This window comes from Dysidea avara, chromosome 9, assembly GCF_963678975.1.
Source record: "Dysidea avara chromosome 9, odDysAvar1.4, whole genome shotgun sequence".
Classification (NCBI taxonomy): domain Eukaryota; kingdom Metazoa; phylum Porifera; class Demospongiae; order Dictyoceratida; family Dysideidae; genus Dysidea; species Dysidea avara.
In genome coordinates, this window is record NC_089280.1 from 7,611,674 (window position 1) to 7,626,377 (window position 14,704).

Here is a 14,704-nt window from a genome sequence, read left to right on the forward strand (position 1 = left end):
ATTTAAACAAGAGAATTTATTTTTGCTTGTATGCCTGATTTCAGGGGTCTAATGTAGTAGACTTAATACCAAACACAAGTGTCATTGTGGTGTCCCTTTTCAAGGGTTGATCCATATAGCCACTGTAATAGCTTAAGAGTGTGTGCTACTTGATGTTTCAACAAATAGTTATACCGAGCATTGTGTCATAGTCATGTGTGGCCAGATCCACTCTTTGTGCATCACTTATCGATTGATAATTATAAGTGCCACGTAAAGAGTGGGTCTGGCCATGTGAAACTATGTGTCATAACCCTTTTGAATGAGAAATGTAGTGTTATCATGACCGATCATAAATCTTGGCAAAATACATTTAAAAAACTGTAATTCTAGAATCAGTCAGTACCATACATTGGTATCAGCTACATACAGTATGTTGAAAGTACTGGGGTTATGTATATACATGTTACTTATACACCATTAGTAGGAATTATACATCTGCCTGTCCAGCACAAAACTTCAACTACAAAAATCAAATTCAACGTTTCAATCTCATAAAGAATGCATGTTTTGAGAGGTAGTGCTTCACAGGGTAATACTTGCTGTAGAAGTCGAGACAGAACTCCTCCACTTTAAACCCGAACTTCTGGTACAACAAAACAGCATGATTATCTACAGAGCAGTGTAGAGTAACATCTTTACCCATACAAGTCTGTATCAAGTGATAAAGCATGAACGTTGCAATGCCTGCCCTCTGAAAGTCTGGGTGAACAAAAAGAAATGAGATATATGCTTCACATGGTTTGACATCTGGGGTTAAAAATCCACAACCAATTATAAGATGGCCGTACATTGCAACAACAGTAAAGTCAGGATACTGTGTACATTCAGTAACGTCTACACCTGGCCAGAAGTGCTCCTGGATTAAGTAATTAACCACAGGGATGTGGTGCTCTTGAAGATAGCAATATTGTACTGGCTGCTTAAAATAGCAAAAATCATGGTCCATGGTAAAAGTAACTTCACATTTCTGTTGCTTTTCTAAAAGTCTCTGCCGGTGGTATTCCATTAATTCCTCATGCAGTTTTACTCTAGTTGGCACACAGCCGTAGTCTTTCCATATAAAAGGCTTCAGTATTCGAGAAGTGAAAGGGCTTACAATGGGCTTCACAGAATATGACTGACCTTGGAGATAGTCGATAAATTTGGAATTTGATGCAGGCAGTGCTGAACACAATATACTTTGTTTAGCAGACGACAATCTTTCTAGCACCAGCGACCGAGAATAAGCCGCAATTTGCTGTCTTTCTGACACGGCTGCTTCTTCAGGGTCCACACGAGGCCTTGAAGCATCATGGCTATGTAATCTGTCCTCCATTGCTTTAAGAACAACTTTATCAAGATCGAATAATGGTTTACCTTTGCTTTGCTTCAGTGCTCTTATGCTAAGCTTCCGTGCTAGTCGTTTAGCTTTACAGCTGTTTTCAAGAGCCAGAGGGAATTTATGAAGATGTTGTAACAAGATCGTTTCTTGTCTACTGCTCATCCCCACCAGCGATGGAACTCTACTCTTCTTAGAATTTCTACTACTACCAATTAAATCATTGCTCTTTGTTAGAAGCACCTTTTCTTGGCTCTGTGAGGAGAAGGGTGATTCAATTTCCTTCTGGTCCAGCAGATTTAGTGTCAGAGAAGATCTTTGGGGAAATTCCTGTCGTGGAGTACCAAGCATTTCTTGGTCTAGTGGGATCAGGTGATCAAAACCATCTTTGGTGTTGTGCCATTTTGGCTCTGGCGGCTGATATTGCTGGAGACTCCACCATCCTGACTCATTGAGTAGTGATGTGCCTACATAAATATCAGACTACATGAACTAACATTACTAGCTCTCTCTCACATGTATGCACGCACACACACACACACACCAATGCAAGTGCACACACATACACACACTAGGTCATGAAAACATCAATAGGTCTTAATAAAAGGGTGAGCACTAAACGAAGCTGCACTGTATACTAATGAATATTATGGTAATCTGTAACCTTCAGAAGTACTAACACTATTTGGGCATGCTGACTATCTAGCTATTACTGACATTTACCAGCGATTAGTTTAAATAGTCAACTAAAACTACAATGGCGTGAGCTCACCACCCAATGCAACACACAAATATTTACCTCACATCAGGATTTAATTTGCTGACATGTACATAAACACCACACAATAAACTTTGTGTACAAATACAGCATAGAATGGACTGTAATCAGAAGATCTTGATCACCTGTCATCATTGAAATGCAAACTACATATTTCTAATGGTGAAAACACAAATCAATATAGAATTCAACTGTGTGTATTGCATTGAACTTCAAAACTTTTCTGTATATATATTGTACTTTGCGTGGGAGGATCAAAGCGATGCCGTGTATCACATTCTCCATACAGTACTAATCAACTGCATAACTGTACTGTATGAGTCATACAGTACAGTTATGCAGCTAATTAGGCAAATACAGTACAGTTATGCACTTAATTGGGCAAATACAGCATACTTGGGCAAATACAGTACAGTTATGCGGAGAATTTATTTGTGGAATGTTATGTAAACAACACACTGCAAATCGCTAAAACCAGCCAAACTAATCCTACGAGTTCATTCTACAGCTTGGAATAGATTGTATAAACACTTACCGATCGTCTGATCACAAAGCTTTTTGATCATGCAATGATCAAAAAGCACGTGATCAATCGTGATCACTAAGACAGCACGATTGATCACGTGCATGACATTGTATATCGCTAAAACTAGCTAAACTAATCCTATAAGTTCGTTCTACGACTAGAAATAGATTAGTTAAACACTTACTGATATCCTTATCACCAAAAATCACAGCGGTTTGAGAACTAGAGAAAATTGCTCCGAGCCAAACACGACCAGGAAGTACAATATAACACTTAAAGCACCGCCTTGCTTGTGTGTATGAAAAATACAGTACTCGGGGGGTGTCTTGAGGCAAATACAGCACTCGGCTTCGCCTTGTGCTGTATTAGCCTCTCAACACACCCCCTCGTACTGTATTTTCCGTACATACGCGCAGCAGTGCTTTAACTCTAACATATATATATGTAGTGGACAATTTTGGACGAAGCATTTTTACCCGGCTTTTAACTGTCAGAGGTAAAAAAATGTTATAGAGTTAGACCAAGAGTTCAAATATTATGAACTCTTGGTTAGACCTATTAAGACCAAAATCTGTTTCCTAATTGTCATTGTAGAGTTGGTTTATTTTTTTCCGGCTGTGGCCATTATTCCCAACAGTACAGAAGTTTTATCATGGATAAACAAATGACATACAGTACCTGACTTGAAAATGGATGGAGAGAACTGGGACAACACACCAGCTACAGTACTCTGCCATGATCCTGTCTTCTTACGATATGGCAACAATCTTGACCAATTATTCTTGATGAACATACAAATATGGTCATTCCACCGGAAGAATCCATGCCTTCCTTCCTCCTCAGTCATCATGTGATAAACTGCTAAGTGTACTACTTGACTCCTAGGAGTATGTAATGTACCACATCCACACCACACATATGCTACACATGTAATATGTAGTCTTGCATGGCCAGACCCAACTCTCCCCATGGTGCTTATCGATTAGAAATTATAAGCTTTTGCTGCGAGAGGGTCGAGTTATACCAGAACCAGTGCTAAGTAAACAACTTATAGCCTGCCCTACTGTTCAACCAGAAGTCTTGAAGTGTGTACCTCAAAATGGTTTCCTAGTCATGAAACCAGAGGAGGTTGGACATGCCACCTAAATATATTGCCCTTAATTGCATTGTTTTATATCGTATATCACGTGACCCTCAAGTCACAACACAAAACTGAAAATGATGGGGTTCACTGGGTTTGTTAGATATTCAGACCATGCTTCACGTAAGCCTCAAGGTATTGTAGTTTGCTTTGTAAAAACCGTATAAGTTCAGGGTGAATTAATAAGCTGCGGTTTGGCATGGTGTAATATTGTATATAAGGAACAATGACTTTTCACTGCATTATACTGAGATAGAGACATTCTATCCTCCTCAAAAAAATGAATTTTGCATAATTTGTTTTAGTGACACTTAATGCGTGTCCATCCTCCTGTGACAAAACCTTGTAAGGATGCTAGAACAATTTGAGGACTGTAAATAGTGACCCTCTCGCAGCAGGTACATATAATCTCTAATCGATAAACACTATGCTGGTCTGGCCACATGAGACTATGTTATATGCACATACACACATTACACTAATACTGACTAAAAACAAACACCATAGATTATATGCGCACGCACGCACACACACACACACATAGTGGATATATGATTGATAAGAATAAAACAGCAGACATGCCAACTCTCACACATTAGGTACGAGTCTCACTCCTTGGCTAGTAATCTCACGCTCACGCCTAACCCTCTGTTTCTCACTTTTTTCAGTTCTCACGCCTAGTCTGCTCCCTGTGCTTAAAATTGGACAGTCCTATGCATATTTATGTGGTTTCAACATGCAGCAACCTTTTTTTTGTTTGTTTGTTTGGTCTTCACTACAAAAAATCCTGCAGCTGCACTTGAGTCTAGTCCACATTGCTGGTAGTGTTTGAGGTCTCACTCCTAAAATTGTTGAGAGGTTGGCATCTCTGAAACAGTTTACAACTCATGCATTTACCATTGCAGGTTCATTCGCTGACAGTGCTCGTGCCCGTCATCAGAACAAAATGAGCAGACAAACTCAAACAATTTATCACCACATAAACAAGGTGGAGAAGACTCTAAACAAGTGAGGTGATATTTCCAGTTACATCTCTGACATTGTAATGGGGCCCACTTGTCATTCAAGTCCACAGTTTTCCTACAATATCCACAAATCCGCTCCCCAGACGGAACTTCGCCTTCAGTCATGTCGGACCACGTGTATTCTCGATTCTTTATTGTATACAGTATCACGTGCGCTACAATAATTCAAATGACTTGCGCACGTGCGACACAGCACAAATTGATCAGCTGGAAGGCGGGCTGTGAGACAACATGGATGGCGAAGCGGGATTGAGCGAATATGAACTGCGCCGACTCAAGCGCATAGAAGAGAACAAATCAAAGGTTTGTTTTTTTGTGTTGGCGTGTTTAGTCTGGGTAGCGTGTTAGCACGTGGAGCCACCAAACATGGAGTTGTAATTTGCACCTCACTAAATCATAAGATCAATAGCAAAATTTAACAGTGTTTATGTGTTTATCACGATCTCTGATGGGGTGTTTGCAGTTATGCATATTTCTGCAACCAGAACTACATAATAATTACCATAGTCTCGCGGCGCCCGACTCTAAAAGAGGAGGGTCTTGTGAAACTCTGTACAAAAGTTTGAGCTCTGGAATGTTTATTGGATGACGTTTATGTGTTACGTAAGTGCAATGTGTCACAACATCGGATCTGCTTACAAACTAATGGTGCTACTTTATTTTTACAACATTAAAACGAACCCAACAGAATTGTATGGCCATTTTTGCAATGATTTTAAGTGGTAAAGTCACCAGATGTAAGTAACCATGAGCTGTGAATCTTTTGAAATGTACGCATTATGTAAATGGAGCGATCTGATTGGAGCCACCAACATTCCAGCAGTGCCAAACTTTTCTTACACAGTTTCACCAGACCCTCTTTTTAGGGTCGGGCGCAGTGAGACTATGATTACCATAGAGTGTGGGATTAATTAAGGCATTAAAATATCACATTAAGTATTGGTATTTGGTGTGAAGGCATCTTTACATGGTGTGAATAATTTGATGGTAAAGTGATCATGTGATGATCACTTGCAAGATCTGTGTGTGCGCGTGTGTGTGTGTGTGTGTATGTGTGTACACATGTACGTACACATGTACATAACAGTCACAGTAAGATGCTAATGTTATAATGAAATTTGGCACCATTTTTGTGGTCAGTTGAGGTAATATGCAAGTGTTGGGTGCAACCCTGATGGGATGAACAACAACCTATAACTGATTATCATCAAATCACTAAAAATATCCATTGTGGTGGTAACCAAGCAATGAGATAAACCTGTTTGAATTCGCTCCTATTCACAACGCCACAAGGCTCATGGGTATGTGTGATACTTCCACTATGGTAGTACTGTATGGCCTCACAATAGCTTCTTGGCTCCTATTGGTAGGTATGACCAAGCCCAAAAGTGATCCGAAAACACTTCCAAGACTTTTATTCAAAATTTTCTACTAAATGACTGCCTGACTGATACCTTCTAACAAACATGACCCAAGATAATGGTAAGGCTATGACCTTTTTTTTTGTTCACTGTTCAATATTGCTTTAGCCCGATAGGTACCTTCTAGCATACCACATGACATGCTTCATGGACTTACCTTTGTCCTCCTTTGTGTCCCATTTATCTTTGCTGATAGCACAAGGTGTTGATATGTGGTAGCACCATATGATGGTTTCCCTACATTTATAACAGACAAGTTTTTCATTGTGACTGGATTGATTGCAGAAGTCCCGATGAAAGCATTAAACCTAGCACCGTTCTTTCTTCTGATACAGTATGCGTGGGTGCACCAGACATATACAAACAAAAATAAACAAAAGTACAAGGAAAAAATAGGAAAGTCTGAATTAAGAGATTAAATGTTCACTAGTATATCTTCAGTGTGTAGGTGACCTCCCTTAAGCTTGTTCACTACTTTTTTAATATGATCCTTAATTGAATGTAAAATTCATAATTTCTCTTATACTTTAAATGTATGGATGGTGTGGTATGGAATTTTTCTCTTTCAGTTGAAGGAATTGTTTCCCGAAGGAATGAAAATACTCCTACCCAGTTTCCAGTCTAACAAAGTGAGTGATTTTGTATGTGAAAAGGATATTGTGTAATTTATAACACTGAGGTATACATACTTATAGACAGTATTATGGACACACCAGTGACTTTGAATATACATTGATAAAGGCCCCCAAGTATGTACTTAACGTTGCAAAGAAGTTGTACCAATATGAGTATGATTTACTGGCTGCTGCCTTTCATAAATTTGTAGACAAATTATAGTTAGAAAAATTCTTGAAAAATATGTCCATACAAACACGTGTCTATTTTGCTTACTTTCAACCTTCTATAGTTGGATTTCAGTTTATTTCATAATTGTGTACCAAATACTGCAACAGGTTTACGGCTTTGCTCACTAAGGCAGAACATGTATAGACATGATATGGCGTTTTATAAGTTATTGTTCTCCATATGAAAGGTATCTGCTGTGCTAGAAACGATCATTTTATTGTAACTCTTGATTGCTGTAGATTGTCAAAACTCCTGACAAGATTGATGGAGAGTACACCCCAAAATGTCGATCGGCCACACGTCGTAGACTACGCTACGGCACAAGATGTAACCCTGACCGTAGGGCACGACCACGTTCCTACTCGGGTAGCAGTGCCCATCGACCAGTAACCAGGTCCCAGAAGAGACGGCTGAGTGATGGATTGGATGAAGGAAGTGATAGTGATGATAGCAAGAGCTCCTATGTTCAGTATTCAACCAAGAGGGTATGTTGTTAGTAGTGGTGTGCGATATAGGATATTTTCCTATCATGATTATAGCACACAGTATATCACGATACAATATATATCATGATATACAAACTCATCACTCAGCTTGTGTATTTACACTGATGACACTTGTAGCACTGATGTACTAGAAGTACAATATAGCATGGTATATGACTAGCATACATGTACAACATTGCAAGCTCTTTTATCAAAAAAAGTACAGTACGATGACATCTTGGGTACATTATTCTCTAATTATAGCTAAAATCTATACCTAGGCTTATATCACAATATAAAGATTCTAGCACGATATAAAGATTCTATATAATATCACGATATAGAAAATTTTATCACGATATTTTGATATATATCACATATCGCACATCACTAGTTGTTAGTACTAAGAGCTTATGCCTGTACAGGGCAGTGTATCTAAAAGTAACTGAAGTAATTCAGCGAGTAAGTACTGCTACAAGTAACACCTCAGCCTTTAAAATTCTCTTACCCAATCATCAGTTCTCTATCACTAGTAGTGGTATGTATATCATCAATAATAAACTTTCCAAGGTGATTTGTACAGGATTTAGGCACTTTCCTACACAAATCATACAATATGGTCAGGGGTAAACCTAGGGGGGTGGGCACAGGCCCCCCCCTAGGTTTATACCTAAAGCCTTGAGGTTTAATTGATCCCAAAGTTGTATAATCCAATGGTCAAAATTCAATGGCATCACAGTAAAATTTCACCAAAATTGAGTATATTTACATCTAAATTTTCAAAATTTTCCTGGGGGACCCCCCAAGAATCCGAAGCAACTTACTTCACCCCCTCTAAGTTAATATTCTGGGTTGAGCCCTGATGGTAGTATCTTATAGTAGGATTGGGCTTTCCTGCCCATAAGCATACAGTGGAACCTCTCTTAACAAACTCCCTGAATTAAGGACACAATAGGACAAAAAATTTCCTCCTAACAGGTCTGGTTAATACATTTTTGACCTCTGAAGGTGGAAAACCTCTATATTATATTACAGCAAAAAATGGCCAAAAATTCTGGATCCCAAAATGTCTGTAATAGGGAGGTTCCACTGTAATTAGAACCAATTGTGCTTTCAAAGATCCTAAACGCTTCCATTAATTACTTTTATTTTTACAATCCCTACTTAAAAATATATTCCTGACTAATTAAAGCGTCGATTAATTGCTTTAAGTGTATTTCCTCGTATAAAGGCCTGGGCAACTGCTCCATGTTTTGAATTCATTAAAGGATAACAATAAACAGTGAAATATGTGATCCAATAATTACTTTGTGAAAATTTGACTTGATTTTCATTGATTTCTGACACTTAAACATGAAATAATAGATCAACAAAAATACAATGTTGAAATTTGACCATTGTATTGTGACAAGTAAAAGCCAGAATCGCTTGTTGTACAGGGGGTGTATGTTGATTCAGTCATTCAGTGCAACCTATCTCCAATAGAATTATACAAATTGACTTGTTGGGTTTTTGCTCAGTGGGTCACAGCTAGTTGTCAAGTTTAAGGAAAAAATTGTATTGAGTAGATGTCAGAAATAAAAAGTAATGAAACAAGAGATGCCATCAGCAGCTATACTAGTGGACATTTCACCTCCCTTGTTTCATTTTCATTGCATTTTTTGTTTCTACAGTCAGTACTCAAATGTAAAAACTTTCCACATGTCTATGAACTATTGCCTGTACAGTAAATCGTAAAGAAACAAATGTTAGGGACCAATAACATTTTGTTGTGTCTTTAAGGGTATCTGATGTTTTCTTGTGATACAGGAGAGTAATATAATAGACTATCGTTAACATCAAAGCCTTTTTGTTAATTATATGCTTTCCTTTAACCACATCAAAGTACTTTAGAATATTGGTGCAGTACTGTTCCAGTCTACCTGTTTTGAACTATGATGACTATATACATTACAATTTACACTCTCTTTTTTCTATCTGACAGAGACGGATAAGACAAGACAGTGAGGCTCTGCCTATTCAACTGGTTGGCAAAGATATTACCATCAAATATGACATGAGACAAATTGCTGTGAGGAGCTACTGTAAAGTTTATGATAGAATAAATGTAAGGTATTCCTTTATTGAATTATTATATTGCACATATGTAGAGTTGTAGCAACACAATGTTTGTGTTGTGTGTTGTGTCCACTGTATTGATATGGTGGCAATACAAAGTGGAACATAAACAACTTTGTTGATTTTCAATAAATATAGAGGCCCTCTTTCTATTCAGAAACCCATTTATATGTTAAGCTGGCAACTGCAACCAATATATTATCATTTCTGTATTATCCATTGAAATTTAGAACATATCCATACACCTCAATACATTATTACTTTGTTGTATGGTCAGTTATCATGCATGGCTACAATGGATACAACACAATATTATATCATTACATTTCTAATAGTATGTGTTTGTATGTTCCTTTGGTTGGTGTAGGGTACCACCTGCCACCAGTGTCGTCAGAAGACTAGGGACCTTAAGACGACGTGTCACAATGAGAACTGTGTAGGAGTACGTGGCCAGGTAAACCACTAAATGTACAAGTAGGCATTTGTTCTGCTGCAGTTTGAATGTATGCTGCTTTCTGTTTCTGGGGGTGGTGGAGAAGGCCACTAGAAATACATCAAGATTTGTATATACCGAAAAAACCATGTGCATACCACCCTCACAAGCTGCATGAAAAAACCAGTGTATGCAAAACAAAGTCCATATCTTGATCGCTGCTTCTGTCCTTGATCGTGGTCTGCCAATTGAGTCAGGAAAAATCACACTGGGAGGGTGGGTGGGAAGGTAGCCTACACTTAAATGACAGTGTAGAATTAAAAACATGTGTTCACACATGATTTATATACCCCCTCGCACATGCCTGGCATGTGCACATGCATTACGTATTCCAGAAAAAGGTTATTTTCCGTCTAATTCGCAATGCTCAACTGACAGAAAATACACTTATGCATACCATTTTCTAATAGAACATGCACTTTAGTTAATACTCTAATAGAACAGTCACCTCCAAAGTTCAAATAACAGAATGTTTGGATGAATGATGGCCAGACAATGGAGGGACCACTGTACAACAGTCAACAAAATATTAATAGACTGCTAAAATCACTGCTGCACTCAATTTCAGAGAGCCTAACTTTCAAAAAAATTCTGGGGAATCTCCCCAGACTTTTGTAAACACCATTTAGAAGTTTGCTTCCTCTGCCCCCATCTGTTTTGTATTGAAACATATTGTATGTATTTATCCATGTAGCGTCTAGGAATTAATTTCTTTTGACTCGACCAAAATATTTTGCTGCTGTCAACAGCAGTTTGTAGAAGCCGTGTTGTGCAATTTAAACTGTTGCAAGATCATAGCACCACTAACCTTTGTTTGGGACCAACTGTCAATTGTTTTAGTCCAGCTTTTAATATTGAGATTTAATACAGTATGTAATGTATTATCTAATCTCTAAGGTATCAGTTAGCTGATATATACATGTAACATACAATATGTATGTATGATGCTGTATATGTTGCTGTAGTTTTGTTACATGTGAAGCAAACTATCTATTAGCAAGCTGAATGTTACGTTTGGTGTTGTTGTTGGTATAGTTTTGTGGTGTTTGCCTGAAGAACAGGTATGGTGAGGAAGTGAAGGATGCTTTGTTGGACAAGGTAATGTCATCAACACAAAGCTGTCTTAAGCTTATTTAATTTTTGTTTCAGACCTGGGTGTGTCCTCCATGCAGAGGCATCTGCAACTGTAGCTTCTGTCTGCCCAGGAAGGGGATGCCCCCAACTGGAATCATGATACACATTGCCAAAGAGTGTGGCTACGATAACGTCAAAGATTACTTAGAACAGTAAGTATATGTCGTTACGATACAGTGGCCTCTTCATTATCTGAACAGTTAATGGCAATCTTATAGTCCAAATGGGTGAATTATCCAGTTAGTGCATCTTAATTTGGTGCATCACTATTCCTGTTATTACAATAGTGTAAATGTGTATTGTATATAACTGCTATCACTCTCCTTGTTGTTTTGTTTCTATAGCCATTCATGATGATGTCATGTGGATCATGTGACATATGGACTCCATCCTCAATCTAGTGTGCTAGTTATATCATCATTGTATTAGGTTTACTAGGATTACAATTGTACAGTGTAGTAGTGTATTTAAAAAGTTAATGTAGTATCGTTCTCTCCCTTTGATTTTGACTTCTTTGCATGATGCGTATTCAATAATAGGTCTAGACCATATAATTTTGTAACTTATTTAACACCAATCAGGCAGTGATGAAATTTCACTACAGTAAAGGCTTTGGTTTAATTCAGTTAGCTTAGCTTTACTAACAATCCTTTGAATGTGACCATTAATTAGGTACCAGCCTATATATTATTGTACTTTTATAATTTTGCCTCATAATTCAATTCTGCAATGATATAACTATAATCTTTGCAAAAAATGTTCTGCCTAGCTTAGCTATTATTCTAACATGCATGGCCAGTTATGCTACAATTACACATTTGATATAATATCTGTGTTTGCACTATAAGCACTAGAGTATTAAAAGTGCTATTAGTACTACATCAGATTGGTTTATATCTTTATGAGCCTGAGACAAACATGCCGTAATAAAAAGCATAGCTAAAAAGGCTACATAGAGTGCTATGTCAAGGATATTTTAAACTACTATATATAATTATGGAGCATAATGCTCCCTAGCAGATTCAAATCGCAACTTAAATTGTCATGTATGTATAGAGCTCCTTAGATCAATAGTCCCTTAATAGAAAACTTGCCAAGCCCACACAGTGGTTATGGCTTTGTGGTCACATGCTGCCTGAGGTCTCACATACTTGGTAATGAAATACTCTAATAGAGCATTCAACGAAATGTTCCCAGATAATTGTAACCTAGGAGTATAATGCAAGCATAATGGAAACACTGAAGATCTTTAGAGCATCATGTATAGGCTATTAAGACTATACAACATTAGTACAGGGGTCTATAGACTCATGCACTGATACCCGGCCTGTGGGGCGGTCAGTACAGGAGATCTGGCAAGACTTACGCTATTAAATTACAGTAGTAATTAGCTATAGCATACTTGTAGAAGTCCGCTTCCTTGAAAGTGCCTTAGACATGACTCATGAGCTATACATGTCAGCAATTTGAATAAAATGTATCTAGCTATAGCTACCTAATATATAAACTAAAATGACATTATTAACGTTTCAACAGATCAACCTGGTGTGCCAAAGCTCGGCCATGAGTACTGCACCTAATATGGGATGATGGTTCTATTAGAGTATTTCAATTTGAGAAGCCACACGTTTTAGTGATCTTACCACAAATATAATTATTCTTGTTGGTTCCTAGAGATTATAGCCATGCATCTTGTCATTGCCCATGTAATTAGTAAACTTTATATATAGCTAAGGCCATCATTATTATCAAGAGTTAATAATAGTGGAGCCCTCCACTATTATTAACTCTTGTTATTATATTGCTTGTTTCCTGTCATCCATTAGAACAAAAAATGAGAGGTGATTATTAATTATACAATTAGAGTATCTCAATGTTGAAGGCTGCCAGGATGCACCCTGAACAAGAGTGGAGGGTCTTCCACCCTTCTGCTTTGTTTATGTGCACAGCTAATCGGTGGCTAATGCATTTACCTTAATACTTGACTCTGTGCCTCTTTCTAGCATGAAATAGTGCATTCACGTGATCTGTAATCAAACATTTGGTTCAGGTACCAAAAAATTGATGCAGGCGGTGACGGGAAACAAGGAATTTAAGGCCACTCCAGGAAAATTCATTGTTTCCCATTTTCTGCCCGCATGCAGATTCTCTTTCCTCATGGTCATTCACTATTGCTGTCAACTGAACATTTTATTAATTATTTATCCTGTGATTGCATAGCACTGATAGCAGTAACTAGTTTAGCATTCAGAAAGCCCAATTAGCTAGCTTTTCACTGTTCCAAGTTCTTAGTTTAAATATTTCTACTGTATTCTTAAGCCACTCCAAATAAATTCTCTGTTTCCAGTCCACCGCCCGCATCTGGATACTGTCAGGTCTAAAACTTCCATTATTCCGTATTCTTCCATTATTTTCCGGTTATTCTTACATACTGACAGGCTCAGTAAAAGCCATCTCGAAACGGTGTCAGCAGTGCTATCAAGTTGGCACACACTTCACATTTGTGTTATTTTTTCAACTTAAAAAGGAAGAACAAACGTAAGCATGCTTTTATGCAGTTTTTTATGGTTGTGCCAGGTAAATAATGGCTTGAAAAGCTGCCAATCTTATAATGAAAATGGACCACTCGCCCACATGCAAATATGCCTGAGTCCAGGACGGGAAAGAGAGAATTTATTTGGAGTGGCCTTACCTGTAAGTTAGTTATGAATTTCTAAAATTAGTGGAAATGTCTAGAATGAATAATGAACAATGAACCACCTGCCCACATGTATTTTTAGGTAAATGAAATGAATTTTCTTGGAGTGGTCTAATAACGATGGCCTAATATCGTATAGCCTAAATATTTTTGAGGGGCAAATATTTCGAGGTTGAGCAATGTTGCTAAAAAATTTTTTTTCGTGGATTTGCAAAATTTCCCCCTCGAAACATTTAGGCTATGCATACGGTAGCTGACTAGCTAAAATCAAGGATTGGAAGAGCCATGTACCCGCATATTACGTGCATTTTTTATGGACAGTATATACGAGATCAAAACATATGTATGGGATTTGTATAAAATCGAGCATTTCCAGGTGGTCAAAGTTTTGAAAACACGCATCTAATCAGTGGTGGAGCAAGTAGTTGATATGAGGGGGGGCTGGACTGACCCACACTTATTTCTATAGTTTGGTAAGGTGAGACTAAAAAAAAACAAGTTGATGTTGTGCTACTTCTAAAAACCAGGCGCCATGTAGCTAGCTAACTCATCTGGAATAACCATAGACAGTATATACTACTATGAATTAACCAACTATGTATTACTACTTTACAATAGGGTAGTTTGGGTTGTGCAATAATATAATTAGCTATTTCTCGTATTTTGTAATTCATGAAAT

At 37.8% G+C, this 14,704-nt stretch overlaps 2 protein-coding genes across 3 annotated transcripts; one reads left to right on the forward strand and one right to left on the reverse strand.

Annotated features, from left to right (window-relative positions):
* Positions 1 to 458: 458 nt before the first annotated feature.
* On the reverse strand, positions 459 to 4,979 carry LOC136266131 (cysteine-rich protein 2-binding protein-like). Of its 2 annotated transcripts, XM_066061098.1 has the most exons (4): positions 4,862 to 4,979; positions 4,703 to 4,805; positions 3,343 to 3,545; positions 459 to 1,827 (listed from the first exon to the last, which is right to left on the reverse strand). In XM_066061098.1, the coding sequence occupies exons 1-4, from the start codon at positions 4,866 to 4,868 to the stop codon at positions 518 to 520; spliced, it is 1,623 nt and encodes a 540-aa protein (XP_065917170.1). In that variant the 5' UTR covers positions 4,869 to 4,979; the 3' UTR covers positions 459 to 517. The 2 variants fall into 2 exon arrangements, with proteins under 2 accessions (XP_065917170.1, XP_065917169.1); XM_066061097.1 differs by having other exon boundaries at positions 4,703 to 4,974.
* A 22-nt stretch (positions 4,980 to 5,001) lies between these two features.
* Positions 5,002 to 11,830, forward strand: LOC136266132 (cell division cycle-associated 7-like protein). The gene is made up of 8 exons (XM_066061099.1): positions 5,002 to 5,133; positions 6,821 to 6,880; positions 7,337 to 7,582; positions 9,567 to 9,689; positions 10,068 to 10,154; positions 11,229 to 11,291; positions 11,343 to 11,479; positions 11,672 to 11,830. The coding sequence occupies exons 1-8, from the start codon at positions 5,062 to 5,064 to the stop codon at positions 11,679 to 11,681; spliced, it is 798 nt and encodes a 265-aa protein (XP_065917171.1). The 5' UTR covers positions 5,002 to 5,061; the 3' UTR covers positions 11,682 to 11,830.
* Positions 11,831 to 14,704: the final 2,874 nt, after the last annotated feature.

Coding starts and splice junctions, on each gene's coding strand:
- LOC136266131 (XM_066061097.1), bottom strand. CDS start 4,935: ATGACTGAAGGCGAAGTTCCGTCTGGGGAGCGGATTTGTGGATATTGT. Junction 3,546..4,702: donor CAGCGAATGAACCTGCAATG/GTAAATGCATGA, acceptor ACATACTCCTAG/GAGTCAAGTAGTACACTTAG. Junction 1,828..3,342: donor TCCATCCATTTTCAAGTCAG/GTACTGTATGTC, acceptor ATATTTATGTAG/GCACATCACTACTCAATGAG.
- LOC136266132 (XM_066061099.1), top strand. CDS start 5,062: ATGGATGGCGAAGCGGGATTGAGCGAATATGAACTGCGCCGACTCAAG. Junction 7,583..9,566: donor TTCAGTATTCAACCAAGAGG/GTATGTTGTTAG, acceptor TCTATCTGACAG/AGACGGATAAGACAAGACAG. Junction 11,292..11,342: donor AGGATGCTTTGTTGGACAAG/GTAATGTCATCA, acceptor TTTTTGTTTCAG/ACCTGGGTGTGTCCTCCATG.